This window comes from Colias philodice, chromosome 1 (assembly GCF_061535455.1).
Source record: "Colias philodice isolate Cphi_HAF_F1 chromosome 1, ilColPhil1 Martin Lab GWU primary, whole genome shotgun sequence".
In the NCBI taxonomy this organism is placed as follows: domain Eukaryota; kingdom Metazoa; phylum Arthropoda; class Insecta; order Lepidoptera; family Pieridae; genus Colias; species Colias philodice.
Genome location: NC_143086.1, coordinates 8,277,739 through 8,304,867, shown reverse-complemented (window position 1 = coordinate 8,304,867; position 27,129 = coordinate 8,277,739). Strand labels below are relative to the sequence as shown.

The following is a 27,129-nucleotide window of genomic DNA, read 5'->3' as shown; positions in this document are numbered from 1 at the left end:
TTTTTAGAAAAAAAACTCAACCTTAAAATATATTTTATGGATCGCTGACTAGCTCCTTTCCGTACGGACCAAACTTTAAAATGATTTAAAATAAAATTTTCTTTTCCACAATGATTCCAAATTTGAATTATAAATTTTATTTTCTTGCTATTATAAACCAATAAGTTATGTAAAAAAGAGTTAAGCTTATAAATTAATCTAATATTATAAAATTGTGGCTAGAGGTGGCTATAGCCACATTTTTATAATATAAGATTAATTCACATTAATTATTTGATTCATCTAATATTATAAAAATGTGAACATTACTAGGAAAGGTCCACCAGTGGACAACAAAAGGCTGATAATTATGATTATAAAAATTGAAAATGTTAATTCTTTTCTTTTTTATAATCCGCCTTTCCCAACTTTTTCCAAAAGCGGATCAATAGCGCCACCTTACCATGGGGCCCGTGGATGCCCCTAACGTCACCTAATTATGATGCGCGGACCCCTAAAAAAACTAAACCAGTTGGGAAAGGCTGCCTTAAAGTAACTACGAGGATGGTTCTTATGGAGTGAAAACGTAAGAATGTAAGTACCACGGGCGAAGCCGGGGCGGACCGATAGTCATTTAAATACAATTCCAAAATCGATAACTAGTCGTTTGTTTTGCTAAAGTTCGAGAATTGCCCATGCTTTACTGAATAAGTTAATTTTGATATAGATAAGGAAAGTGAGAAAAAGATAAAATATTCTTCACAAATAGGTACAATATATATGTAGCCTGTAGAGTTGTCTAGTAACAAATTAATTAGCTAACGTTACAATTTCAATTTCAAGGTTTAACTACATATTATGTTAAATATTCACCTATTTTTATAACTATACTAGCTGGTGCCCGCGAATTCGTTCGCGTGAAATAGACGTTAACAAATGGAGGATTTCAAGGTACATCTTAAAATCTTAATATATATAAATCTCGTGTCACAATGTTTGTCCTCAATGGACACTTAACCGATTATAATAAAATTCGCACACCATGTCCAGTTCGATCCAACTAGCTAGCTAGCTGCTAGCATAATATAAAAGTATGGATGCTATAATAGGTAAGCTTGCTCAGAACTGTAAAACTACGCGATCGATTTTTTCGGTGTAACTGTACCTACTCTGTAGCTGCGCTCTGAATTTCAAATCAAATGTTCCAGATCTTTGATTTTTAAAAGTCAACAGAAAATGCAAATCAGACTAAGCAACTTTTGCTAAGAGATCATTTCTACAAGTTCTAGACATGATTAATTGCTAAGATTAATTGTTATACTGTGATGAAATGTACCTAACTAATGAATTTTTTATTTTATTTTATGTGTTTGAATGTAATGTAAGTAGGTATTTATTGATTTAACTGTATTTTATGTGATTTAATCATGATTTAATGTATTGTAGCTATTTATGTGTACTATGATTTAGATTCAATTTATTTTATGAATGTATTTAAAACAAATATTTTACTTGATATATTTACATGATATTTATTAAAATTGTTGAATTGTTTGAATGAATTGTTGATAATTTAATCTTTGACTTCAAAAGATCTTAGATACTTTACTGCGCTTTACTGATTGTTTAGACATAATTATTGATAAACCACGTTATACTGTGATGGAATGTAATGAATTTTATTTTATGTGATTGAATGTTATGTAACTAGCTATATTGATGTGATCTTAGGATGTGATATTCATCTCTACTATGATTTAGATTCAATTTATTTTATGACATGTATTTAAAAAAAATATTATACTTGATCAAGACTTGAGACGGCGCGGCGGCGTGAGACGTGTTCCGCTCACGCCGCCCCATGAGGTCAGAGCTGGTGGGCTCATAGTTTGTGTTGGCCTGGAGACGGGCAGCTGCTGATGGGGTCACGGAAGAATTCTACCCATACCCGTGGCCCCGTCGTTGATGCGGCTTGACGGAACACAGTGGGGTTTTGGTCGGTAGGAATCCGACATTACCCACGGCCCTTTCCCCAGAGGCCGTGGGTATCTATGCAAGATTTCCCCACTTAAAAAAAAAAAGGCCTCGCCAGACGCACACAGGCCGTGGGAACGCTCAGTTCAGATCGCGACGGATGGCGACAGGCGCTTGTCGCTGCCGAGGTCTGTGAAGAAATCAGGCCGTGGAAACCCACCTTTATCCAAGCAATGGTAACTCTTGGGAAAGAAATCATGCAGACCATTTTTGTAGAGAATTATAAGGTCTAGAACTTTTTTTGAGGTTGACTTTATAAAAAACGCTGTTGTTGAAATTTGGACCTTTGACCCCGAATACCTATAGATTATAGAACCATGGGACAATTAGTGAGGACTTTTGATTTTTTTTATGGTCAAATACCTTCCCCAAAATTTAGCTCTGTAGGAATTTCCGTTGTTTCTATACTATTTTTAGGTCTTATTTGAATGGATTACATAGTCTTGATAGGTGTTGTTGGATGAGTGTTTGAAAAATATTTGAAGAAGGGGTGTCAAGACCGTTTTTTCGATTTTTATTTTTGTGGCTTATTGAGCTTTAATTTGGCATTTTTCGTTACAGTCAAGGTCGTCCCCTCCATCAATAGAGAAATATCGATAACTTTTATTAGAATCCATTCTATAGTTTCAGCGAGATAAGTTATGAGCGTAGTCAGTGGTGTGACTTCAAATAGAGGAACAAATGAAAAAAAATGAATTAATGTTTCTAAAGGTTGGTTTAATAAATAGACGAAAAAAATAAAAACGGCATTGAATATGAAAATGCATGCAAAAACTAAAAAGCAATAAATAGTTTATTAAGTAGTCCCTAGACCGTACCGCAAGCATGGCATTCAATAACGTATATTAAAACTAGACGATCATGCGGCATGTCAGTCATTTTATTATAGAAAAAAGAAGCAGTTAAGAAATCAATAAAATATACGATCATTCGTGCATGACACCATGTAACATGTCATGCTGCATTACCGTCTAGGGACTATATTATACAAAGTTAAACATCTAGGTATCAAGTTGCAACATTTTCTATTTTTCTAGAATTTTCTACAATATTTAATTTTTCGGAACCCAGAGACGACATCCAATCTGTTTCAGTTTTTTCATTGTTGAGGTACACTTTTAAATTTTTAGACAGAGTTCTGAAAATGTATAAAATGTGGTTAGACATATTTGAATTTTATATTATACATAGAACTTGATATTTTGTTTTCCTTGGTTGATCATTCAGGAGATGAATGACGATAATGACGGTACATTCGACGAATCGACTAGTCAGAAAATCAACTGCTCGAGCGGTTGGTAGCGATGGCTCGAGAAGTCAACAAACGACTGCACGAGCAGTTGACTCTGACCGCCCGAGCAGTCCGTGTAGGTACGTCGCTCAGTCGTTAACTGCTGGAGCTGCCGTGTACGACCGCTCTAAGTCTTACCTCACGTTTAGTTTAGGAAAACCATAGTCCTTAGAGTTTAGACAAAACTTAATAGTAATAAACGCTTTGCGATGTAACATCAATTTATAATAATAATTAATGCCCTGAGTTAAGACTGTAGTCTGTATGTAATTTATGCTGAATACAAACAAACTCGCAGAATACTAAATCATTGTTACATATTTACAACAGCTTACCTTTGTATCCAGTTAAATAAATTTAATATAATGCCCGATATGTGATAGACTGTTCGTGTAAGCAGTGTTAGAAAAACCACAGTATTTGCGACAAGGAAGCACAAAAGCAGAATACAATCCTTAAGGGCATGTTTCACATTCCTCTCTTTGCTGTATAGAGAAGTAAATGCACAGTGCCTTTAAAAAAATATTCGATATTATCTAGCGTTGCATCTTCACTCTTGACTTGATTAGTAGGTACTAGGTACTAATATAGAAGTTTACCTTATATTGTAGGCGACACACATATCATACACTTCTTCTAAAATCTTATTAAACATACTCGGTTTCTTTCTTTCATAAGGATACTCGAGATTTCGTTTAGTCGGTACAAATATAATATTAGAATTGCTTGCTTCTCGAAGATATGTATTGCTCAAGATAGCACAGCTACAAGAGTCCCTTTTTATTCCAACACACGAACAAGAACTCATTTTGAAAAATCAATAAGTTTCCGACCAATATTGCGAACAGGTATGTGAAAATAAATATTTAATAATAATATTAAGCCATAGCCATAGCCTCTCTCATAAGAAAAACGTTTTTCGTTACGTTTATTCTAACATTGGGTGTGTTTAGGTAATATTTACCATTTGAGTGTGATAAAAACCATTAACAATGACTAAAGAAGGACCTGTATATACAAAGTACTCTGTGACTAAAGATTGCTTGTAAAATCTACAATGACATTATTTTTATGTCAGTAAAAGATAATTTAAAGAGAAAGAGAATAATGACATAATTATTCTTCTTTGATCTGTAACAAGCAAGTAACAAGACAATTTTTGTGCATTACCATTTACCACTGCATTACCTACCATTGCAATTACCACAGCAATTCAAATCTGGGTATTTCTTACATACATTTTCTATACAAAAAATATATCTCGAAAAAATATTCAATGTAACTAACTATTAAACAAAGAAAACTAATATCTACATCTAAAAATAAGAGTTATCATACTTGTCTAGGTATATTTAATTATTTATATGAGTTGATACATGTCACGATAATATTCTTACAACAAATAAGTTTTTATGAAACGTAGTGTAATGTGCTGGCCAACTGTCTGTCACTATCAGACTCTTTGAATTATTTAGTATGTATTGTTTGTCAAAGTAAATTTTATTAAACTATTTATTTATAACTTTTTTACTCCTTTATGTAAAATAGACCTTAAAATCATCATAAAAAATGTAAATTAATGTTTACCACGGAAGCATAAAATAAAATAATATGTAAAAGTTTAAGATAATATGAATTTATAATTTATAGCGATGTTGTAATTGGTAAAGGTTGGTTAAAATCTTCCCTTATTTCTAAATATATATTGTATATATACAGGTAAAATAAAATAATATGTAAAAGTTTAAGATAATATGAATTTATAATTTATAGCGATGTTGTAATTGGTAAAGGTTGGTTAAAATCTTCCCTTATTTCTAAATATATATTGTATATATACAGGGTGTAATCGTTAAGTGTGCACAGGCGATTATTCCGTAACTATTGCAGATATCAAAAAACTCTAAAATGATATCGAAAGTACATAACCTAATGAGTAAAATGGCAATAATAACGTTTTAAAAATATAACCCAAAATATCTAAAAATTTAACTTTAAACACTCCCATACATTTAATTTCCCATACATTTTGTATTCAAAGCAAATGTTCGAAGTGACGTCCTCGTTTTGGAAGGTATTAAATGGTATTTGTATTCCAAATCCAGCTCTATTTACAGTTTCTAAATGAAATTTCATTAAACTTTACGAAGTAATTTTAAACAGAAAACAAAAAAAAGAATCAAAATTTTTCATGTTACATGTTTGGGATAGTCATATCTCATACTAAATGTATGGGAGTGATTGATGTAAAAATTTTGATATTTCCCGTTTTATTTTTAAAAAGTTATTTTGTCATTTTACTCATTACGTAAAGTACTTTCGATATCAGTTTAAAGTTTTTTTGATATCTTCAATAGTTACGGAATAATCGCCTGTGCACACTTAACGTTTACACCCTGTATATATTATGTAGGTACATATAAAATTCTCGTGTCACCATGTTAGTTGCCATAAACCTCATTTGTGAGACTAGTCCCATTATAGATGACTAGAGGTCCGCGCCGGCTTCGCCCGTGGTACATATTTCGCAATAAAAGGTAGCCTATGTCCTTTCTCGGGTATCAAAATATCTCTATACCAAATTTCATGCAAATTGGTTCAGTAGTTTAGGCGTGATTGAGTAACAGACAGACAGACAGAGTTACTTTCGCATTTATAATATTAGTATGGATTGATCCAGAAATTGTGGATTGGTAAAAAACGTGGACAGACAGACAGTTATTGCCGCATTTAGCTGTTTTCTAATATTTAATTTCTTTTCTTATTTTTGTCTGTACTGCCTGTCATCTTCACGCCTCAATCGCTGGAGTGATTTTGATAAATTCGGTAATGTTTCATAGGCATAAGACAGGTTTTATACCTATGTCGCTCTCGAAGTCGAACTACCACGATTGAAATATGTAGTAGAGGGATAATAAATTAATCTTTGATAATTTTGTTACGAAATGCCATAAATATATAAAAATTGGGAATAGGGCAGACACACGCACACACAGCACGTTCGCAATTATCCACTATTTCTGGGAAATCCTGTACTCATATTTACATTAAATTATATTATTATACTATATATTTTAAGGACTAGGACATACATATAAGCACATCAGTGATATTCTTATTATGCAGTACATATTTAGCTTTGTCTGAACTAATATTATACATAGGATTTACATAGATATTTGAGTTTAAATTACTAGTTGTTACTCACGATTTTTAACTAAAACCAACTCATCCGATTTTTTAAATATTTTATAATTGAAACGCTTCCTTTTGTTACTGTTACTATAAGCTAAACAACTGCTGGTTATTCAGTTGTCGATTGCGTAGGTACCTACAGGTACGCTAATAGTTTTATGGATATTATGTACAAAAATTAGCATACCTTTTCAAGAAAATAAATTAAAATATATTTTAAACTAATTAGTCCTTAGTTCTTAAGAGACATATATTTTAATTTTTAAAATAGTCTTTTCTTGCAGCGATGGCGGATGACAAAGAATTAATATATCTTATGTATTCCAAACGCAACAAGACATCAGAAACACAAACGTCACAGTTAAGCAATTTAAATACGTATATTAGATCAGATGATTTTGCCAATAAATCAACAGAGCGGCGTAATTTAAAATTTATGGATAGAATAGAACATGGGAAACAAAGCTGCTTTAATAATATAAGCTTAGTATTGCAAAAGAAGAAAAAACATCGCTATAAAAACGTTATATTTGATTCACTAAACAATTCAAAAAAACACAAACATTTAGTCAAGCCGAAAAGTTCACCTTTGCTATGTTGCAAAAATTATTATACTAATTCTATAATTTACTATGAAAGTTTTCGCCATAATCAATTTACACCTGGATCCACTTACAAATCGTATAATAATTTGACAGCATCCAGACATTTATTTTCTAAAACACGAAATACTTCTTGTGAAGTATATCGATGTCAGTTTAGTACACAAGAAGAAAGTTGTTGTTGTTCTTGTAATTCTGATGCAATGTTTGAAGTTATGAAGAGTCTTTATGACTGTTACAAAAAAAAGAATTGTGATCACTGTAACTGTATACTTTGTGGCCATCTACCAAGAGAGGAAAGGCGATTGGGTGAATTACGTAAGGCAGGTGTTGACTTATCTGCAATCTCCAAGGGAAAAGGAAAGAAGAAGAAAAAAGTAACAAGTAAGGAGATGTTAGCCATGTTAGAAGGTAAAACTCAAGCGGAAAAAGAGAAAACGTTAAAGGAACTGGTAAAAGCTGGTGTGGATTTACCTGAACCACGAACGCAGTCAGAAGAAGCACTCATGACAAAAGTTAGAACTGAATTAGGTTTACCTGCTGAACCGTCAGCAAGAAAAATACCATCCGAAAAGCTACGTAAAGCTAAAGAACTAGGTTTATTAACACCTTTGGAAGGCAAATCTGCGGAACAAAAAGAAAAAATTCTAAAAGGGCTAGTCATGAATGGTGTTCCTTTGCCGAAAGGAAAATCAGAATCGGAACGTAAATTAATTGACAAAGTACGGGCTGATATGGGTTTGCCCCCAGAGCCAAAAACTACGGCAGAAAAAAGAAATTTCAAAAAAGCTATGGATGCAGGGATCGTAACACCACTGGAAGGAAAAACTCGATCACAAAAAGAAAAAATTTTGAAACAACAAGCAGAAATGGGTATCCCTCTTCCAGAAGGTCGTACAGCATCTGAAAAATCCCTAATTGCTAAAATTAAACAAACAGTACGACCACCATCCGAATCTAAAGTTCCGTCTGAAAAAATGAAAAAAGCAAAAGCTGCAGGACTACTGACGCCCTTAAAAGGTAAAACTCCAGCACAGAAAGAAAAAATTCTAAAGGGGTTGGCTATGAATGGAATCCCTTTTCCAGCAGCTAAAACTGAGTCTGACCAAAAAATTATGGATAAAGTACGAAAAGATATAGGGTTGCCACCAGAACCCAGAACATCTTCAGAAAAAAATAACTACAAGAAAGCACTAGCTGCAGGTATTATAACACCACTAGAAGGAAAATCTGGACCACAAAAAGAAGCAATATTAAAAAAGCAGGCTGAAATGGGAATTCCTCTACCAGAGGGCCGCACACCATCTGAAAAGGCGTTGATTGCAAAAATTCTACAAACAGTCAAGCCGCCGTCTGAATATAAGGTGCCGTCAGAAAAAATGAAAAAAGCCAAAGCAGCAGGTCTTTTAACACCCTTAGAAGGAAAGACGCCGGAACAGAAAGAAAAAATTCTAAGAGGATTGGTGATGAATGGAATACCACTCCCAACAGCAAAGACTGAGTCCGATCGGCAGATAGCCAATAAAGTAAGAAGAGATCTGGGATTACCACCAGAACCCACAACGTCATCAGAAAAGAATAATTACAAAAAAGCACTAGCTGCAGGAATTATAACACCACTTGAAGGAAAATCTGCTCCACAAAAAGAAGAAATATTAAGAAAACAGGCTGCGATGGGACTACCTCTTCCAGAGGGACGTACACCCTCTGAAAAAGCTTTAATTGCAAAAATACAACAAACAGTTCGCCCAGTCTCTGAATATAAGGTTCCGTCTGAAAAGTTAAGAAAAGCTAAAGCAGCAGGTTTATTGACACCCCTTAAAGGCAAGACACAGGAACAAAAAGAAAACATTCTTAGAGGATTAGCTATGAACGGTATACCTCTCCCAGAAGCAAAAACTGATTCAGACCGGAAGATAGTCGATAAAGTAAGAAGAGATCTGGGCTTACCGCCGGAACCTAGATCATCATTGGATAAAAATAATTATAAAAAAGCATTAGCTGCTGGTGTTATAACTCCATTAGAAGGAAAATCTGCTCCGCAAAAAGAAGCAATATTAAGAAAGCAGGCTGAAATGGGAATTCCTCTACCAGAGGGCCGCACACCATCTGAAAAGGCGTTAATTGCAAAAATTCAACAAACAGTCAAGCCACCGTCTGTATATAAGGTGCCGTCAGAAAAAATGAAAAAAGCCAAAGCAGCAGGTCTTTTAACACCCTTAGAAGGAAAGACGCCGGAACAGAAAGAAAAAATTCTAAGAGGATTGGTGATGAATGGAATACCACTCCCAACAGCAAAGACTGAGTCCGATCGGCAGATAGCCAATAAAGTAAGAAGAGATCTGGGATTACCACCAGAACCCACAACGTCATCAGAAAAGAATAATTACAAAAAAGCACTAGCTGCAGGAATTATAACACCACTTGAAGGAAAATCTGCTCCACAAAAAGAAGAAATATTAAGAAAACAGGCTGCAATGGGACTCCCTCTTCCCGAGGGTCGCACTCCATCTGAAAAGGCATTAATTGCAAAAATTAAACAAACTGTTCGACCGCCCAAAGAAAAAAAATCTGACCGTGAAATAGCTGATTTATTTACAAAACTTGAAGGTAAACCAGATAAAGAAAAACAAGAGATGTTAAAAGCTTTTGCAATGCAAGGCAAGCCATTACCAGAAGGTAGAACTCCATCAGAAAAAAAAATTATAGATAAAGTAAGACATGACTTAGGTCTACCACCGGAACCAAAATCACAAGCAGACAAAGATAAATATAAACAAGCTGTTGCCGCAGGCATCATAGTGCCATTGGAAGGAAAATCGGCGGCACAAAAAGAGAAGATTCTTAAGGCTCAAGCTGACTTGGGTCTTGAATTGCCAGAAGGGAGAACGGCGTCTGAAAAAGCTTTAATTAAAAAAATTAAAGCTGAGAAAGCGAAACGGGCAAAAGCCTTGCCTCCCGAAAAAATAAAAGAACTTGATGCCAAAACTGCAAAAGTGATGAAAGAAGGCAAAGGGCCAAGCGATGAATGCATTTGTGACATTCTAACACCAGAGTCAGAAAAAGTGTCAAGAGGCCCACAAAGAGTCACCTCAGAGAAATTGCGAAAAGCAAAAGCAGCTGGTTTACTAACACCGTTGAAAGGAAAATCAAGTAAAGAAAAGGAAAGAATATTAAAAGGCTTAGCTAAAGAAGGATTACCGTTGCCAGAACCAAAAACTGCATCTGAAAAACAATTAATAGACAAAATTAAGACTGAAATGGGAATGCCTGGTGCAGTGAAAGCTGTTCCATCAGAGAAGATGCGCAAAGCTAAAGCAGCCGGATTGCTTACACCAATACATGGAAAACCAGATACAGAAAAAGAAAAAATTCTCAGAGGCTTAGCGCAGCATGGCATTCCACTACCACAGGCACAAACAGCATCGGAAAAAAGGGTTATAGATAAAGTACGAAAAGACATAGGACTTCCTCCAGAACCAAAAACCCCATCTCTTAAGGAAAAATATCGTAACGCTCAAAATGCAGGACTAATAACGCCCCTAGAAGGTAAATCACGTGCTCAGAAAGAGAAGATTCTAGCCAAACAAGCTGAAATGGGCATACCTTTGCCCGAAGGCCGGACACAATCGGAAAAAGACATGATAAACAAAATTCGCGCAACAGTCCCAAGAAAGATCACGTCAGAAAAACTGCGTAAAGCGAAAGCAGCTGGTTTACTGACACCACTTGCGGGAAAAACACCAAAAGAAAAAGAAAAAATATTAAGAAATCTTGCAAAAGAAGGATTGCCGTTACCCGAACCCAAAACTGCGTCCGAAAAACAGCTAATAGCAAAAGTCAAAAAAGACATGGGAGTTCCACTAGAAGGAATATCATCAGAAAAATTGCGCAAAGCGAAAGCGGCTGGTCTTATAACACCATTGGAAGGAAAAACTCCTGCCCAAAAAGAAAAGATTCTTAAAGGCAGAATCGCTGCTGGTTTGCCTTTACCCGAAGGAGTTACCCCATCGGATAAGGAAATGATAAAGAAAATTAAAGCTGAAACGGGATATGTTACACCTTCCGTAGAAAAAAGGAGAGGTGTTTCAGAGAGAGGAATACTTACCCCTCTTAAAGGAAAAACTCCGGCAGAAAAAGAAGCAATATTAAAAAATTTAGCAAAAAAAGGTATCCCTTTACCAGAAGCCAAAACAGCATCAGAAAAAGCAATAATTGATAAAATTATTGGTGACTTGGGTAAATCAAAAGTTTTACTGGCATCCCCTGAAAAGTTAAAAGCAGCTAAAGCAGCTGGACTTCTTACACCATTGGAAGGGAAAACAGACGCACAGAAAGAAAAAATTCTAAAAGGCTTGGCATCACATGGCATTCCTCTTCCCCCAGCAAAAACCCCATCCGAAAAAAGAATTCTTGATAAAGTTCGTAAGGACTTAGGGCTACCACCAGAGCCAAAAACATCTGCTTTAAAAGATAAGTACCGCTTGGCACAAAATGCTGGGATTATTACTCCATTAGATGGCAAATCACCATCTCAAAAGCATAAAATTTTAGCGAAACAAGCAGAAATGGGTATACCTTTACCCGAAGGTCGAACACAATCTGAAAAGGATCTTATAAATCGTATACGCCAAACAGTTCCGAGAAAAATTGCGTCTGAAAAATTACGAAAAGCAAAAGAAGCTGGCTTATTAACACCTTTACAAGGAAAATCTCCCAAAGAAAGAGAAAAAATATTAAAAGGTCTAGCTAAGGCGGGATTGCCATTGCCTGAAGGAAAAACTGCATCTGAAAAACAGTTGATAAATAAAATAAAGGCAGATATGGGTTTACCAATAGAAGAGATTCCATCAGATAAACTACGAAAAGCTATGGCTGAAGGTCTAATTACGCCACTAGAAGGAAAATCACAAGCACAGAAAGAAAAAATATTGAGGGGGCGTGCTGCTTTGGGTTTACCTTTACCTGAAGGAGTTACACCGTCTGATAAAGCTTTAATTAAAAAAGTTAAAGCAGATACAGGATATGTTACCCCAAAAAGGAAAAGAGTTAGCAAAGTGGCGTCAATGCCAAGAGGACCAGACATTACACCGGCAGAAAAAGAAAAAATTTTAAAGGACTTAGCTATGCAAGGAAAATCATTACCGGAAGCGAAAACTGCTTCCGATGTCAAAATTTTAGAGAAAGTAAAGCGTGATCTAGGTCTTCCACCAGAACCAAAATCACAAGCAGACAAAGATAAATATAAACAAGCTGTTGCCGCAGGTATCATAGTGCCATTGGAAGGAAAATCGGCGGCACAAAAAGAGAAGATTCTTAAGGCTCAAGCTGACTTGGGTCTTGAATTGCCAGAAGGGAGAACGGCGTCTGAAAAAGCTTTAATTAAAAAAATTAAAGCTGAGAAAGCGAAACGGGCAAAACCCTTGCCTCTCGAAAAAATAAAACAACTTGATGCCAAAACTGCAAAAGTAATGAAAGAAGGCAAAGGGCCAAGCGATGAATGCATTTGTAACATTCTAACACCAGAGTCAGAAAAAGTGTCAAGAGTTCCTCAAAAAGTCACCTCGGAGAAATTGCGAAAAGCAAAAGCAGCTGGTTTATTGACGCCTCTTCAAGGAAAAACACCCAAAGAGAAGGAAAAAATATTAAGAAATCTCGCTAAAGAAGGAATGCCCCTACCGGAACCTAAAACTGCGTCCGAAAAACAACTAATTGCAAAAGTCAGAAAAGATATGGGAGTGCCATTAGAAGGAATACCATCCGAGAAATTTCGAAAAGCAAAAGCAGCCGGTCTTATTACACCATTGGAAGGAAAAACTCCTGCACAAAAAGAAAAGATTCTTAAGGGTAGAATTGCTGCAGGTTTGCCTTTACCCGATGGAGTTACCCCCTCGGAAAAGGAAGTGATAAAGAAAATTAAAGCTGAAACGGGATATGTAACGCCTTTGGAAAAAATACCTTCGGAAAAATTGCGAAAAGCAAAAGCAGCTGGGCTTCTTACTCCATTACAAGGTAAACCGCAAGCAGAGAAAGAGAGAATTCTCAGAGGCTTGGCGCAACACGGTATACCTTTACCACCACCACAAACAGCTTCTGAAAAAAAGCTCCATGATAAAGTGCGTAGAGATATGGGACTGCCTCCAGAACCTAAAACACCATCTACCAAGGAAAAATATCGTAAAGCTCTGGAAACTGGATTAGTTACACCTCTTGAAGGTAAGACTCCAGCTCAAAAAGAAAAAATTTTGACTAAATTGGCTGAAATGGGTGTACCTTTACCTGAAGGTCGTACAAAGTCTGAAAAGGACCTCATAAATCGGATCAGAGCAACTACAAAAAAAGCACCATCAGAAATTAAAGCCGAAATCGGAGGAAAAACAATAAAAGCTAAAACTTCATCAGAAAAAGAAGTTCTAAGGAAAGCCAAAGCTGAAGGTTTATTGACTCCCCTGAAAGGTAAAACACCGGAGCAGAAAGAAAAAATTCTTAAGGGCTTAGCTGAAGCTGGCCTTCCTATGCCAGAAGCTAAGACAGCATCTGAGAAAGCTTTAATAGAAAAAGTTAGGACTTCACTTGGTCTTCCACTTGAACCGACCCCATCCGAGAAAAAAGGAAAGATCAAAACAAAATCTAAAAAAACTGGCGTTTCTAAAGTTAGAAAAAGTGCGATTGGTGTAGGTAAATCCAAGTTAGGAATAACGGAGGAGTTTCAGGATGTTATTAAAACCACAACATGTGATCGCGGTTGTGGTTGCGATAGAAAGAAAATAAGGTTTAAGCATAGCTACGTTAAAATAAGAGTAACGTCACCAGACATATCGTCGCTGTGTCCTTGCCCTGAAGAATGTCTCCCGGGCGTAAAAGGGGGCGTTTTCACGGATAACGAAGGTATAAAAGTGACAGTTGGTCAGGTTACTGGAATACCTTCTTTTCCGTCTAAAGAATTGAAGTCAAGAGATAAACTTCACAACGAAATCATTAGTTCTCCCAAAAACACTAACTTTACAAACGATACGGCACTCGATGTATCAAGCAGATGTAAAAAAAGTGTTCATGATGTTTCTACATCATATACTGGTTCCTACATAAAAAATACAATTTATATTAACAACATCACGAAGCCGTCTTCATCTTATCACACGAAAAAAAACTACAAAGCTTTAAGTGCTTCAAGCATGAGTGATACGTTTTTATTAATTCAATCATGTTCGATCTTGTCAGATTCAGATCTCAGTGTCAGATTATCAGCTTTATTAAATGGCATCGATTCTTCGTTGCTCTTTACAACATCTTCTAATCTTAGCATACTCTCACATACTATAAGCTTAATCTCATTTTCCCTCGCCGATTGCTCATCAAATTCTAATTATTTAATTGAGACAAATAGTATTGGATCCTTTCAATCGGAAGAATGCACAACAGATGATCTGGACTATTTGCAATTTGGATATATAAGAAAAAGCGGGATAAACAGGTTTGTTGTTTCATTAAACCATATTTTTAATAAAAAAAACTTTAAAGCGATGTTTTTTATTCGTTTAATTTTTATTTATCACTAGCTGTTCCTCACGGTTTTACCCGCACTGCTTTGCTCTGATTAATTTCCGAATTATACGTGATGATAGCCTTCCTCAATAAATGATAACACTGAAATAATTTTTCAAATAGGACCAGCCCCCCTAGTCAAGTGGCTTTCTGTTAGCGTAGCGTTCAATAGAATAGACTACGAATGTATGAGATTGACGTAACCTGTAGATACGTTTATCTACAGCCTACGTCAATCTCATACATTCGTAGTCTATTCTATTGAACGCTACGCTAACAGAAAGCCACTTGACTAGGGGGGCAGTAGTTACTGATATTAGCGAGTTCTGGCTAACAAACAAATGCTTCAGCCTTATATCTGTGTATATTTATTTATATAAAATTGTACTTTTACTTGCAGTGACGTAAATCTATATCAATATTCATCAGCGTTCGGCAGCAGCATGAATGAAATCCAAAAGCAAAAATTTTTTTATCCTACGATTTTTCGAGTAGTCCAAAATATTCGCAACTATAGTGCCCCGGATAATTACACTTATACAGAGGATCCAACAAGTTTAATCGATGCAGTGGGAAAAATATTATCAGACCCTGCTTTAAGAGAATCGTCATCGTTGTACGTATTAATGCCAACATCTTCGGATGACGATGATTCTTTATATTCCATAGAGGGCCAACAAAGTTCTACTATATGTATCCAACTAACTGAAAGTTGTACGAAATGGAACAGCAAATATGACCCACAGATAAACAGTTAGTTTTAAAATTATTTATTATTATCTACACTCTTATGGAAAGATGATTGATCTCTCTCTTTTAATATGTAAATAAAAAAGATCTAAATTATACTTAACCATTTTTTTTTCTAGATTCGTGTTACAAAAAACATCGAAATTCCTGCGGGTTAAGAATAGCAGCAAAAGGCAGGAATAATCGTTCAAACGGAAAAAGATGTATTAGAAATGAATGTACAGAAAATTATAATAAACCAGACATAAATCATTATTCGGATTGCTTAGCTATTGGAAAACAAGAGATACATAGATCGATATACTATGACATTGGTACTGATACCACGGACCGGCCCTGCTGTTGTGATATCGAGAGTAATAAAGATATCGTGCTTCAAGTCTTGGACGATTCTATCAACGAACCGTCAAATATCATTTCTGATGTGGTAGCCCCATTCATTTTAAATGAGGCACTAGCCCAAGGTACCTTCGATTTAATATAAAATATTGGGGGCACTTTATAGTTATTGTTTATTGATATTTTCGTCTTCATTTAGGCTTCAATCACGACATTACTGGATTTAAAAACTATTCAAATAAAAGAGTAAATTCTACAAGGAACGCATGTGCACATGATACACCAGTGCGTCACTGCAGGATCTGCCATCCAACTGGATCGTATCATTACACTTCAAGTGGCTGTTCACATCTACACCACAAGCAAAAACAAACAAGTAAACAATGCGAATGTGACTTCGACAAGATGATAGCAGCTATAGAGAAAATAGTAAAGGATAACGTGTCCACAGCATGCGGAACATCGCGAGATAATGTAAATGTTGAAGTTACAAAGCCAATTTTAAGTAAGTATAAGAATCTTTTTATTTATCAAACTTTTCAACAAAAACAAAATACTAAAAATATTTTTATTTTTATTAAGTAGTTACCTATATTTCACATACTAATAAATAATAACACCCATCCACTCATCACATCGTGCGATAGCTCTGCTGCCATTCTACGTACCTATAAATAATTTGTTATTTTAAAACAGCCAAAACTGTGACAGTTACTACAAATCTATATACTAATATTATAAAGCTGAAGCGTTTGTTTGTTTGAACTCGCTAATCTCAGGAATTACTGGTCCGATTTGAAAAATTCTTTCGGTGTTAGATAGCCCATTTATCGAGGAAGGCTATAGGGTACATATCATCACGCTAAGACCAACAGAAGCGGAGCCAAGCGGCTGAAACCGCGGAGCACAGCTAGTAGTAAATATACAACGATTGCAAGTAATATCACTACATAATAAAACTAAATCGCTTCCCGCCGCGCTGTCAGTTTCTAATTCCTATGTAGATATGCACAGGATTATGTCATTAAAATTACGCAACAGTTTTAGATGAGATTTTTTAATAAATATTCAAGAATAACGTTTATAATAAGAAGGTATAAAAGAAGCATAATTTCAACCATGCGAGGCGGGGTCGCGTTGTTAGTCAGAATAACAAGTGGTAGGAGACCTTAACAATTGCACTAATTCTCTACTACCTACTGAGATAATAGTGTGTGATGAACATTCTGGTTATGCTTATAAACTTATAAAAATAGTAGAAACTGTGCTTAATGTGGTACCGAATGGGGTTTCACATAAATAGCTAGGTATTGATTTATTATGTAAAAAAATTAAAATAATTATAAATTGACAAAATTTTAAAGTTAGTTGCATAAAAAACATTCTAAACTAAAACAAAATGGCACTATACATCGAATCTGTTTTCAGGACATTGCAAGTGAGGCAATTTAATAACAAAAGTAGAGCTATTTCTTTTAAAGTCTCTATGTAATCTGTAATACAAAATTCAAGCTTGGTAACTAATTTCACGCACTTCCTGATTTTAGAGAAAGCAAAAACACAGGAACCGCCAAAAGTGCTAAAAATCGATTGCAGCGCGTGTAACACACCCAATTTAGTAGAACCAGGAGAGCTATTGTGCGTTTGTAGAGGGCAAAAAAAGAAAATAACTATTGGAAAGAAATGTCCTTGTGAAGAATATGCGGCTGCAAATGAATACAAATTGCCCGTTGCGCCAAAACCCGCACTCAAACCCGATCCCATAATATATGAAACACAATCAAATTGTAAATGTAAGAAAAGTAAAAAGAGTAAGAATGTAATTTGTGAATGTCCCCAGGAACCACCTGAAGATGAAATGGAACCTTTTGCCTGGTTAGATGAAAGGCAATTAAGAAAAATGAGGTCAGATTTAACCCACGCTATGTCAGGATTCAAACTTATCAAACCGCGCCAAAATGTAGAAACTGAAATGAGTTTCCAGGAGGCCCTAGAATTTTTTGAACTATACCAGGATGAAGTAACAGGTGCTCAGTCAGAGCAATGCTTTTGCGAAGAAAAGAAAAAGAAACAAAAGAAATTAGCGGAATGTGAATGTCCACCTGTAGAAGAACCTCCCCCAGAAGAACCGCCCGAGGAGCCTTTCCGAGGTATAAAGTTTCGTATGACAGGAAAAGGCTCTATGTCAAGGGGATTGAGCGGCGTATTATGTTTTGAGCTTTTAGAACATTGATTTTGTAAAGATACTTTATATCATTTTCATTAACAAATTAATGTGTTATTTTGTATATTGTCATCCGCCTATAAAACGAATGTAAATAAATATTTTTATCGTTGTTCATGAAATGCGTGTATTATGAAGAAATGATTGTCAAAAAATTTACCTATTTAATAAAACCAGTGCAAGTTTTGTATATAGTTTATTTATTATAACACTGACATTATAATAATCGCCTAGTTTCGTTTCAATTTCATTTCATACATTTATCCTAAATACCTACGTTTCATAGCTAACTTTATAATAAATACATCTATAGTGAAAATTATGATGGGCTAAATAATATAGGTAATCAATTATACAAGATTTTGTCTTATAAGTTCTAAGAGCTAGCGCGCACGAGCAACTTTGTCTCCGCAACTATTTTGTCTCTCCCATCAATTTGTATGGGGAGTTGCGTCGCTACGTGTGCGCACTTTCATACTAGCCCATAGGTGGGAGAGACAAAATAGTTGCGGAGACAAAGTTGCTCGTGCGCGCTCGCTTTAACATGTATTTACATGATGGATACTTTTTCACCGTACGCATATTGAAGCATCAATTAACATTTACTAATATCAATTATCAAATGAGTAAATACATAAATTATCAAAACGGTAAATCAATTATTGTCCCAATAAAAACCATATTTAGGATATGTATAATTTTCTACGAATTACGTAACAAATTTTAAATTGTCCGACAATGTAGATACCTAACCTTATACTATAGTCAACTCCGTACCTATCATTATTTAACTTGTTTGTTGACTTTTTCATGTCATATGTTACAAAAGTATTAAAAATGTATTAACTTGTATCAAGTATTGTTACCAAGTGGTATATTAGCTAAATTGATTTAATTATTAAGATTCTTAAAACCGTCATATCATCAAATTTCGATGAATTTTATCAAATAAACAAGTAGGTATACGAAAAAAAAACAATTGTAAAATAGAGCGTAAAATATAGCTCTAGACTTATATGTTTAAAAACGGACATAATTGGAAAGTATGTGTATAATATGTACTTTCTAATTCACAATACACAATATAAAATAAGCGTAAATTTCGCAATGCTAAAGATTCGCAACTACTTCTACCATCATACCAGCTTGCAGGCTGCAGCAGTAACATGTTTTAGTTTTTTTAAGTGAACTGTCATCTTAACGGTATCTAGTATAGTATTATCTCTTGTGTTATCTATTACACTTTATAAAAAAGTGAATCCCGTGTCCCCTAGTGGGGTAAGGGGAAGATGTATTATGCATACATCTGTTTCACTGATCGATTTTTTTCTTTAGGGACAAGAAGGTGATCAGCCTTCTGTGTCCTGCCAGACCGAGACATTTTTTTTTCTTCGTCTCCACCGGGAATCGAACCAAGGACCCCTCGGTTCTACGCTCATGCGTCAACCACTGTACCCAGGACACGGTCAGTACACAAAGCATTACACTTTATACAGGATCAAAATAATTAAAATCTTTGCGATACAATTTAAATTGTGCGGGCGAATGATAATAATTATATAATAATAATATATATATAATTATACAATAACTTGACTTTCGAATAATTTAAACATCTGAAAATAAATAAGCTTATGTTTGTCTTTTCATAATTACAAATAGCTTATGGGTCTGAGATGGTGTAAGGCCACAGACTGGCTTCAACTACTTCGACATCGGGAATAAAATCGTCATCTAGATTGTTCTGTTCTTGCTCATTGTGTTCTGGTGAATCTGTGGCAGGGATGCGCTCCTCCTCGTCAACGTCGTGCGAGTCTTCCGATTCATCGGCGTCTTCATTACCTTCACATAGAGGCATATCATTATAATCAATATAATATGTACATACTAACTTCTACTTATTGCTTTGCTAATAAAAAGAGGCTATGCTACATTTTCAATGAATATAGCTTTATCTATTCAGGTTACCGTCCAAAACGGTTGAGCCGATTTTTGGGGAACTTTACCAAGCAAACACTTGATGTAAAAAAATTATGTACCTAATTACTATATAGCTCACACCCGCGGCTTCGCCCGCGTTTTCAACGAAAATCTCGCTAAGTTCGCTCCTGAGGGATTTCAGGGAAAAATACTATCCTATGTGATAATCCAAGTCACCCTCTGCTGTCTCATGTTTGCCAAATTTCATGAAAAACGGTTCAGCAGTTTTTTGCGTGAAATAGTAACAAACATCCATTATCATCCATCCATCCACCCATACATATACTTACAAACTTTCGCATTTATAATATTAGAAAGTATCATGAAAATTACAGTTTTTTTTGAAAATCTATTTTTTATATTATAAAAAATAGGCCCCGGTCAATTTAGACATTTGAAATAACCAAAATTCCCGGAGAGGTAAGGTGGAGGAGCAGAACATTTAACTGGGATTTTTCTCGAAAATGGTAAAAAAAACTATATATCTTAGTAGTTAGGTAACCTTATCTTTCGCTACAAAAATTGTCTTCAAGATTTTTTTCTACAGTTTCCATTCCTGAGATAAGTATCGCGATTTATTCTTTTACAATAATTTTGGTTATTTTATGTGTAAATAGACCGGGCTATAAATACCACCATCATCTGTTTCTGCATCATCAATCGGTTCTGGATCAGACTTTTCTACTGGAGCATGTTTCACACATCTCTTGGTAAACGAATTTAGCTAAAAAAATAAAGTTTATATTTATGGCCAGCCTATGTATATGTGTGGAAAGTACATTCGTGAAAACCACGGTTCAAAGGATTTTCAGGAGGTTCACGAGAATATTATTTTTGTTTTTTTTTTATGCAAGAGCGACAGAGATAGATCATACCAGAGCAATTTACAATACCTATTCTTTGAAGTTCACGACCGTAGTTACTATGGAATAGATATGTACCTAGAAGTTACCTTATACAAGTTGTGAGAGAATTCATTTTTTTTCCAAACACATCTTGTTATGATTACAATAAGCTTCAACACTACTATAATTAATAATCTGATATAACTACACTAAAACAAAAATATTATAAGGGGCATTAATGGACAAAAGCCATTCCCAAAGCTTGACATAAAATATAAATTGAACATATAGGTAGGTTATTAGTTATTACTATTGTTTAAATAATCGTGTCAGGTTCACTTCCCACTTTTAAGTTCTTGTTAATTAAAATATTAACAAATTTCAAATTTCTTCAAGTTAGGGAATTGTTAAAGAAAATCAATAATAAATCAGGAACTTGCACTTACCGTTTATATTGCATATCAGGAATTAGGGAACATTGACAAATTTATATGTCTATAGATACAAGTGTACCTAGTATGTGTCCCAAAGATGTTTTTTTATATTGGCATTGTATGTTCCATTAAAAGGCACCTATATAAAATACTTTTATAATTTTGAACATAAATCTAAAAGAATGTTAGGGAATGTTTATGGCAATTAAAACCCTGTTATAAGACACATGCAGTTATTAAAAATTATAGTTTGCTTTATAACCATAAAGATAATAGAATTATTATTTCCTTTTTACAAAATTTTATCAGGAATTCCCATAGGTACATACATAAATTGATACTATGAATTATGAGTTTATAGTTACCAGTGAAAAACATGGCTTAAATTATATCAAGATGATGATATATTGAAAGGTAATGTTTTTTGACACAACAGTTGTTTTAATTAACTATCATATCATAATCAAACATCAAAGAACGAAGAAAAATTATTCTGATCATTTTATAGAGAGCAAGAGACAACCCAAATTTTCCGAAAGAACAAAAATAAAAAGCAATATTTAAGATAGTACATTGTAATCAAAATATTAGGTTTAACATTATTACAATTAAATTAAATTTAAATTAATTATACAATTAAATTAAAGCAACATTTTTTCACAAACCAAATACGGAAGTAATCCAATTTTATTAATCATCCATAATAAAATCTCACACTCAATAATAAAATACATATTTTTATATAAAAATAAAACCATAATGATAAAGTAACCCTACTCATAACTAATTTTGTTGATATTACAATAAAGTTGAATATCAAATTGCCTCACTGCTTACACTTACGATCATCATAATTTTTACATTGAAGAAATACAAATTTCCACACTTTTTTATTTAATTTAGAATTTTATGATCCTTCAATCAATGATAACACTTGGACTAGGTACATACAACTATAAAACAAGATATATAATCAGGGTCAAAAAATGTCTTAACCAAATAAAGAAATACAAGGCTTTGCAAATTTACATAAACATACACAAACATTGTGTAATAATATGCATACAAAACTACATTACATGCTGAGACATTAATATAATTTACTAGTGCATCAAGATTCTTACAATAAAATGAAGAGGATGCAGAATGTAAAAAAGAAAAATAAATGAATGGAAATAACATGAATCATCTAAAAATAGTTTAATTTAATAGAAATATGAATTATTCAACTACTATGTATGTAGAGTGAATGCTGGATAATTTTATGTTTTACTTATATTTTTATAAGAATGTATCGCAGTAAGTTGAACTTTACAAATTCATCTTATTACTAAAAAACATATATCTTATTGGAAGAATAATTCATATTACAGCTTTCACTCTACAAAGGAAAAAATAATATAAATAGGAAGCTTAAAAGAAACTGCTAGGAATTTCATTCCAATGTTGCATTAACTAACATGTATATATAGTGAATGATCTCTAATAAATGTAACCAAGTAATAGAAGCAGATACGAGACAATCATACCCATCGACGATGTGCTTGTTCTAGCTTAGTTAATTCTGCATCCTCATCACAAGGATTATCTGCATTAAACCAGTCTGCAAATGTTAGAAGGGGCCTTAAAGCTGGAAATGGTATATCCATCTTAGGTCTTTTTATTGTTTTATTATGAATCCGCAAATATATTTTTAATATGTAATGAAATAGTCTATTTTACAAGTGGCCATAAACATAGGTATTATAAAGAATTTAATAAGGGTATCTTTAATACTGATTTCCAGGAATTCAAATTAGAAAGCTAATTATGACAAGTTGGAGATTCTGGCAGCAAAATCTTCGATTCACTTCATAATTTTAATATGTAAGAGTTCAATTTTCGGTTTGGAAACAACGTATTACAGATTCTAGATGGAAATCAAGTAAAATGTATATGTAATCACTAAAAAATTTAACGTAAAACAGATTAGACAAGGGCGAATTCCTCAGACAATTTATATAAATTTTAGTTAAGAACACATTCTAAACTTTTCAATATTATGATTTTCGGATTGAGAGGTATTGTGTGTCTATTGATCACAGAATTCATAGATCAATGCCAAGCCAAAGGAATGACATTTATAAAATCTCGAAAATGATGAACAGACTATAAATCACAGAGTAAGTAATATACTGAATGAATGATTTCCGAGTCCGACCCAACTTAGACGTTTTAAATACTAAATACCTAGGTCTAGTGTGGTCTAGACGGTCTAGTTTTTAACGTCTTTGAATCAAAATAACACAGTAAATGACCAATAACTAATATTGCATTGTCACCGGCCCTTGATCAGCATACAAAATTTAATCTATCGGTTTTACGTGGGTCAAAATCGGGTCGAAAGGAGTCGGTAAACTCCCCGCTACTGTATACATATTATAAAAAGAGGATCAATTAATATTATTTTTGTAATAGAACTATTTTGTTTGTAAAATTTATAAGTATAAATAAGTTAACATTCAGGTTTTAACTTAAATGAGTTTATTCATAACATCTAAGGCTGCCTGTCCATCTGCAAGAAAACTTGCGCAAGAAATGTCCGACAGTCTGTCTGACAGCAGCTTGCTTGTTTACTTGCAGGTGGAAACGCGGAATTAGACTTACTATGGAGTGTGAGGCATGACGAAAGATTTTCAAAACCTCTTCCATAATGTGTGTATACGTTTATTAAACAAGAAAAACCCTATATTTCGCTAATATACTTAAATTTAACGAAGATAAAAGCCATTTTTCAAAAAATATTTATTAACTGTGCTAAAACAGCTCACAGGTGTCATGGCGTAGGCGTGACGTCACTCGTACGTAAATACGTAATTATCTGTATGCATAGCGAAGTAAAATTAAACAAATATTTAATTATAAAGTGTTATAGAATCTAATTTCAAAGTTTATAAGTTGTGTGCAGTATTGCAATGTGAATCTACATAAAAATAATACCCAAAGAATGTGTTAGTAATTGTTTAAAGTGAGAAAATAATATGAAATGATTGCATAAATTTGACGCAGAGAAACCCGAACCACATATTCGTGAATTCGCAATTATATTTCTGTTCTGAGTCGATAAAGCATACGTGAAAAAATAGAAAATAAATAAAAATGCGTATTCTCAGCATATTCATAACAACAAAATACACCTGCCGCGAAGTTGTTGTGAGTTGTTTACGTAGACGTGACGTCACGCGTGTTTCAGTCAAAATGGCCGACTGCAGAATTTCAATGTTTTATTTTATTGATAATCTCATTAATCTTAATGTTTTTAATATTTCTAAGTCACTATTTTTAATTTATATATTATACATTTTCCCTTAAAAACACTAATTCGAACATTTATGGATACTGTCGTCATGCCTATTGTAAAGACGCAAAAATTAATTTTATTGTAGAAATGTTTCAATTATTTTAATAGTGCTCATGTCTAATGAGTAATAGATCAATAAGTTTTTAATCCTAAATAATCCGTGTTTTCCAATTACAGCACTAGAGCGCATTATGCGGCATAATGCTTAATGTTGAATGTTCCAACTACAGCAACGCTACGCACAATCGAGCACTCAAAAGTAATGCGCGTGAATTGATGCGTGCAATCGATTTATCGTTAGTAATTATTAATTGTTGGAAAAAATTTTAAAGCTTTCGTTTCATTGTAGCTTTTTCGAAATAATCAAAGTTAATTCAAATTGTGTTAAAAAAGTAAATATAAGTATGGATGAAGGTACAAACATTGAAAAAAATGTTAATGAAATAATCAAAATCCAAATTACTTAAAATAACCGTAAATATTTTTCAACCAATTATTATGTACATACCACTTTATTTACACAACCATTCCAACATTGCTACAGATTGTCCGACGGTTGGCCTTCCAGCTATCAGTTGACTTTGCTATTACTATATTACTTGCTCTGTGTTTGCTATGAAGTAGTGAACGGACGTCTTACGGACGACGCTAAAATAGCGTTATAGGATGTATAATATTGTCCAACTTATTTTTCAATGTTCTTAAAGTAGCCGCACTTTTTTTAAGCTATTGCATAGCTTCTATCGCGGGCCTTGAGCGCGGGGACTGAATCGAGAAATTCCGTAACGAAAAAACCTCACGCTCCCCACTCGACGGGCGGAGGTGTGGCTTGAAGGCATAGCATGCAATAGCTTTACCGCGGCAGTTTTTAAAACTTCTAGCATAATAAAATACGCTTGATTTCTGGCATCTCTATTAAGAGTAGGTAATCTTTGTCACATAAGTCCCACAAACAGGGAAAGTCTTTATAAAGTTCAAGTAACTTTATTATTATGTCACGTTTGGTGACCGTCTCCCTCGGCATTCATGTTGAGGTCCTACACCGGCGGCGTTGCGAATGCGAATGAGCCGATTTGGTCGGAACAAAGCTTCCAAACGTTCCAATTTGGTTGGATCGGATAGGAAGTTGGTTTGGTCGGGATCGCCGGCGCATCCGACCACGTCCAACCAATATTAATAATAATTATGTCGGACCGACCGCTCTCTTCACTTTCCGATTTGGTCGTGGACGGATGGTTGGCACCAACCGAATCGGAGCGTCTGTATATGCAACTTGCCAAGTTAGGTGTGAAAGGGACAAAAAACAACCAGGCGTCATTCAAGGTCATATAGGTCTACCAGAATCTGATGGCATATTTATATTATAAAAGATTTTCATGTGGCAACTTTATTTGACAACTATCAAATTGGTTGTCAAATTATTGTGTTGATCAAGGTGTTGATGATAAATTTTTAGGATTTTGTCTTCAAAATCTTCGAAATGTCGATAAAACCGCTGCGACCACAAGCAAGAGGTGTTGTTTACAATGTGTATAGAAAAACATTCGATGAAGAAGGGTCAATCACATCACAATTTTCAATTTTAAAGCGCGTGAAAGATTTTATTGCTAAGTTGGACTTACCTGTTTTGATACTTTAAATTAAAAATGTTAAAAATGGGTAACTATAATTTTGTTTGTTGATTAAAATATAATTTTATGAAAACTTATTACAGGAGTTTCCATTCTTGGCTATTTGTCAAGTCCAAGGTGTACAAGTCAATTTTATAATGTGTTAATACTTACGAAAATAAACATGATTTTATTTTATTATTGTTTTATTTTATAAAAAATTATAAACAATCGTTAATTAATATAGTAAATAAGTTTTGATCTGCATTATCATTACATCCATTTTTTCACATGCCATAATGATATACATATATTCAAAATATATTTTATTTTTATTTTTATTTATAGCCTTTATTGCCAATACAGGTTACATTTTTACTTATTAACTAAAATTAAATTGCTTTGTGTGTGTTGGCGTGTCCTTGTGACACAAAGGCCTCTTCCAACTTCTTCCACTCGCCACGTTCTTTCGCCTTCCGTAGCCAGAGCGGCCCTGCCACTCTCCTTATCTCATCCGACCACCTTTTGCTTTGTCTTCCTCTTTTTCTTTTAGCATCCACCCTGGGAGTCCATTCGGTTATCACCCTTGTCCATCGGTTTCCCTTTTCTCTGAGCATATGCCCTACCCACCTCCATTTAAGAATCCTTGTCTTTTTCACAACATCTTCTAGTTTTGTTATATTTCTTATATCTAAAGCTCTTTTTCTATGTTTTTTTGTATAACCTAGTATACTCCTCTCCATAGCTCGTTGGCATGTTACCAATTTTGTGTCATGCTTTTTTGTTTTAGCCCAAGTTTGGCAACCATAAGTTAGTATTGGCAAAATGCAGGTGTTAAATAGTTTTCTTTTAATTGTGATGTTGTACTGTGTATTTTTAAATATTTCTTTCAGCGACCAGAATCTTTTCCAAGAATGGGCAACGCGTCTCTCAACTTCATGTTCCATCTGGTCGCTGAAAG

General features: G+C 34.3%; 3 protein-coding genes across 4 annotated transcripts; 1 reads left to right on the top strand and 2 right to left on the bottom strand.

Annotated features, from left to right (window-relative positions):
• Nucleotides 1–3,021: 3,021 nt before the first annotated feature.
• On the bottom strand, nt 3,022–4,112 carry LOC149491249 (uncharacterized). Its single transcript, XM_089699253.1, has 3 exons — nt 3,904–4,112; nt 3,640–3,816; nt 3,022–3,151 (listed from the first exon to the last, which is right to left on the bottom strand). Exons 1-3 carry the CDS (start codon nt 4,110–4,112, stop codon nt 3,022–3,024), a joined length of 516 nt encoding a protein of 171 aa, XP_089555379.1.
• A 570-nt stretch (nt 4,113–4,682) lies between these two features.
• On the top strand, nt 4,683–18,036 carry LOC149491248 (uncharacterized). Its single transcript, XM_089714826.1, has 6 exons — nt 4,683–4,778; nt 6,784–14,575; nt 15,047–15,399; nt 15,516–15,860; nt 15,935–16,240; nt 17,283–18,036. Exons 2-6 carry the CDS (start codon nt 6,786–6,788, stop codon nt 17,966–17,968), a joined length of 9,480 nt encoding a protein of 3,159 aa, XP_089570952.1. The 5' UTR covers nt 4,683–4,778; nt 6,784–6,785; the 3' UTR covers nt 17,969–18,036.
• Nucleotides 18,037–19,551: 1,515 nt separating this feature from the next.
• On the bottom strand, nt 19,552–23,040 carry LOC149491247 (uncharacterized). Of its 2 annotated transcripts, none has more exons than XM_089714656.1 (3): nt 22,748–23,040; nt 20,573–20,663; nt 19,552–19,801 (listed from the first exon to the last, which is right to left on the bottom strand). In XM_089714656.1, the coding sequence occupies exons 1-3, from the start codon at nt 22,865–22,867 to the stop codon at nt 19,623–19,625; spliced, it is 390 nt and encodes a 129-aa protein (XP_089570782.1). In that variant the 5' UTR covers nt 22,868–23,040; the 3' UTR covers nt 19,552–19,622. The 2 variants fall into 2 exon arrangements, with proteins under 2 accessions (XP_089570782.1, XP_089570789.1); XM_089714663.1 differs by having other exon boundaries at nt 20,576–20,663.
• Nucleotides 23,041–27,129: the final 4,089 nt, after the last annotated feature.

Coding starts and splice junctions, on each gene's coding strand:
- LOC149491248 (XM_089714826.1), top strand. CDS start 6,786: ATGGCGGATGACAAAGAATTAATATATCTTATGTATTCCAAACGCAAC. Junction 14,576..15,046: donor AGAAAAAGCGGGATAAACAG/GTTTGTTGTTTC, acceptor TTTTACTTGCAG/TGACGTAAATCTATATCAAT. Junction 15,861..15,934: donor AAATGAGGCACTAGCCCAAG/GTACCTTCGATT, acceptor GTCTTCATTTAG/GCTTCAATCACGACATTACT.
- LOC149491249 (XM_089699253.1), bottom strand. CDS start 4,112: ATGAGTTCTTGTTCGTGTGTTGGAATAAAAAGGGACTCTTGTAGCTGT. Junction 3,817..3,903: donor TGTGTCGCCTACAATATAAG/GTAAACTTCTAT, acceptor ATTTTTTTAAAG/GCACTGTGCATTTACTTCTC. Junction 3,152..3,639: donor TTATTTAACTGGATACAAAG/GTAAGCTGTTGT, acceptor ATACATTTTCAG/AACTCTGTCTAAAAATTTAA.
- LOC149491247 (XM_089714656.1), bottom strand. CDS start 22,867: ATGGATATACCATTTCCAGCTTTAAGGCCCCTTCTAACATTTGCAGAC. Junction 20,664..22,747: donor AACAAGCACATCGTCGATGG/GTATGATTGTCT, acceptor TTATTTTTTTAG/CTAAATTCGTTTACCAAGAG. Junction 19,802..20,572: donor TGCAGAAACAGATGATGGTG/GTATTTATAGCC, acceptor CTCTATGTGAAG/GTAATGAAGACGCCGATGAA.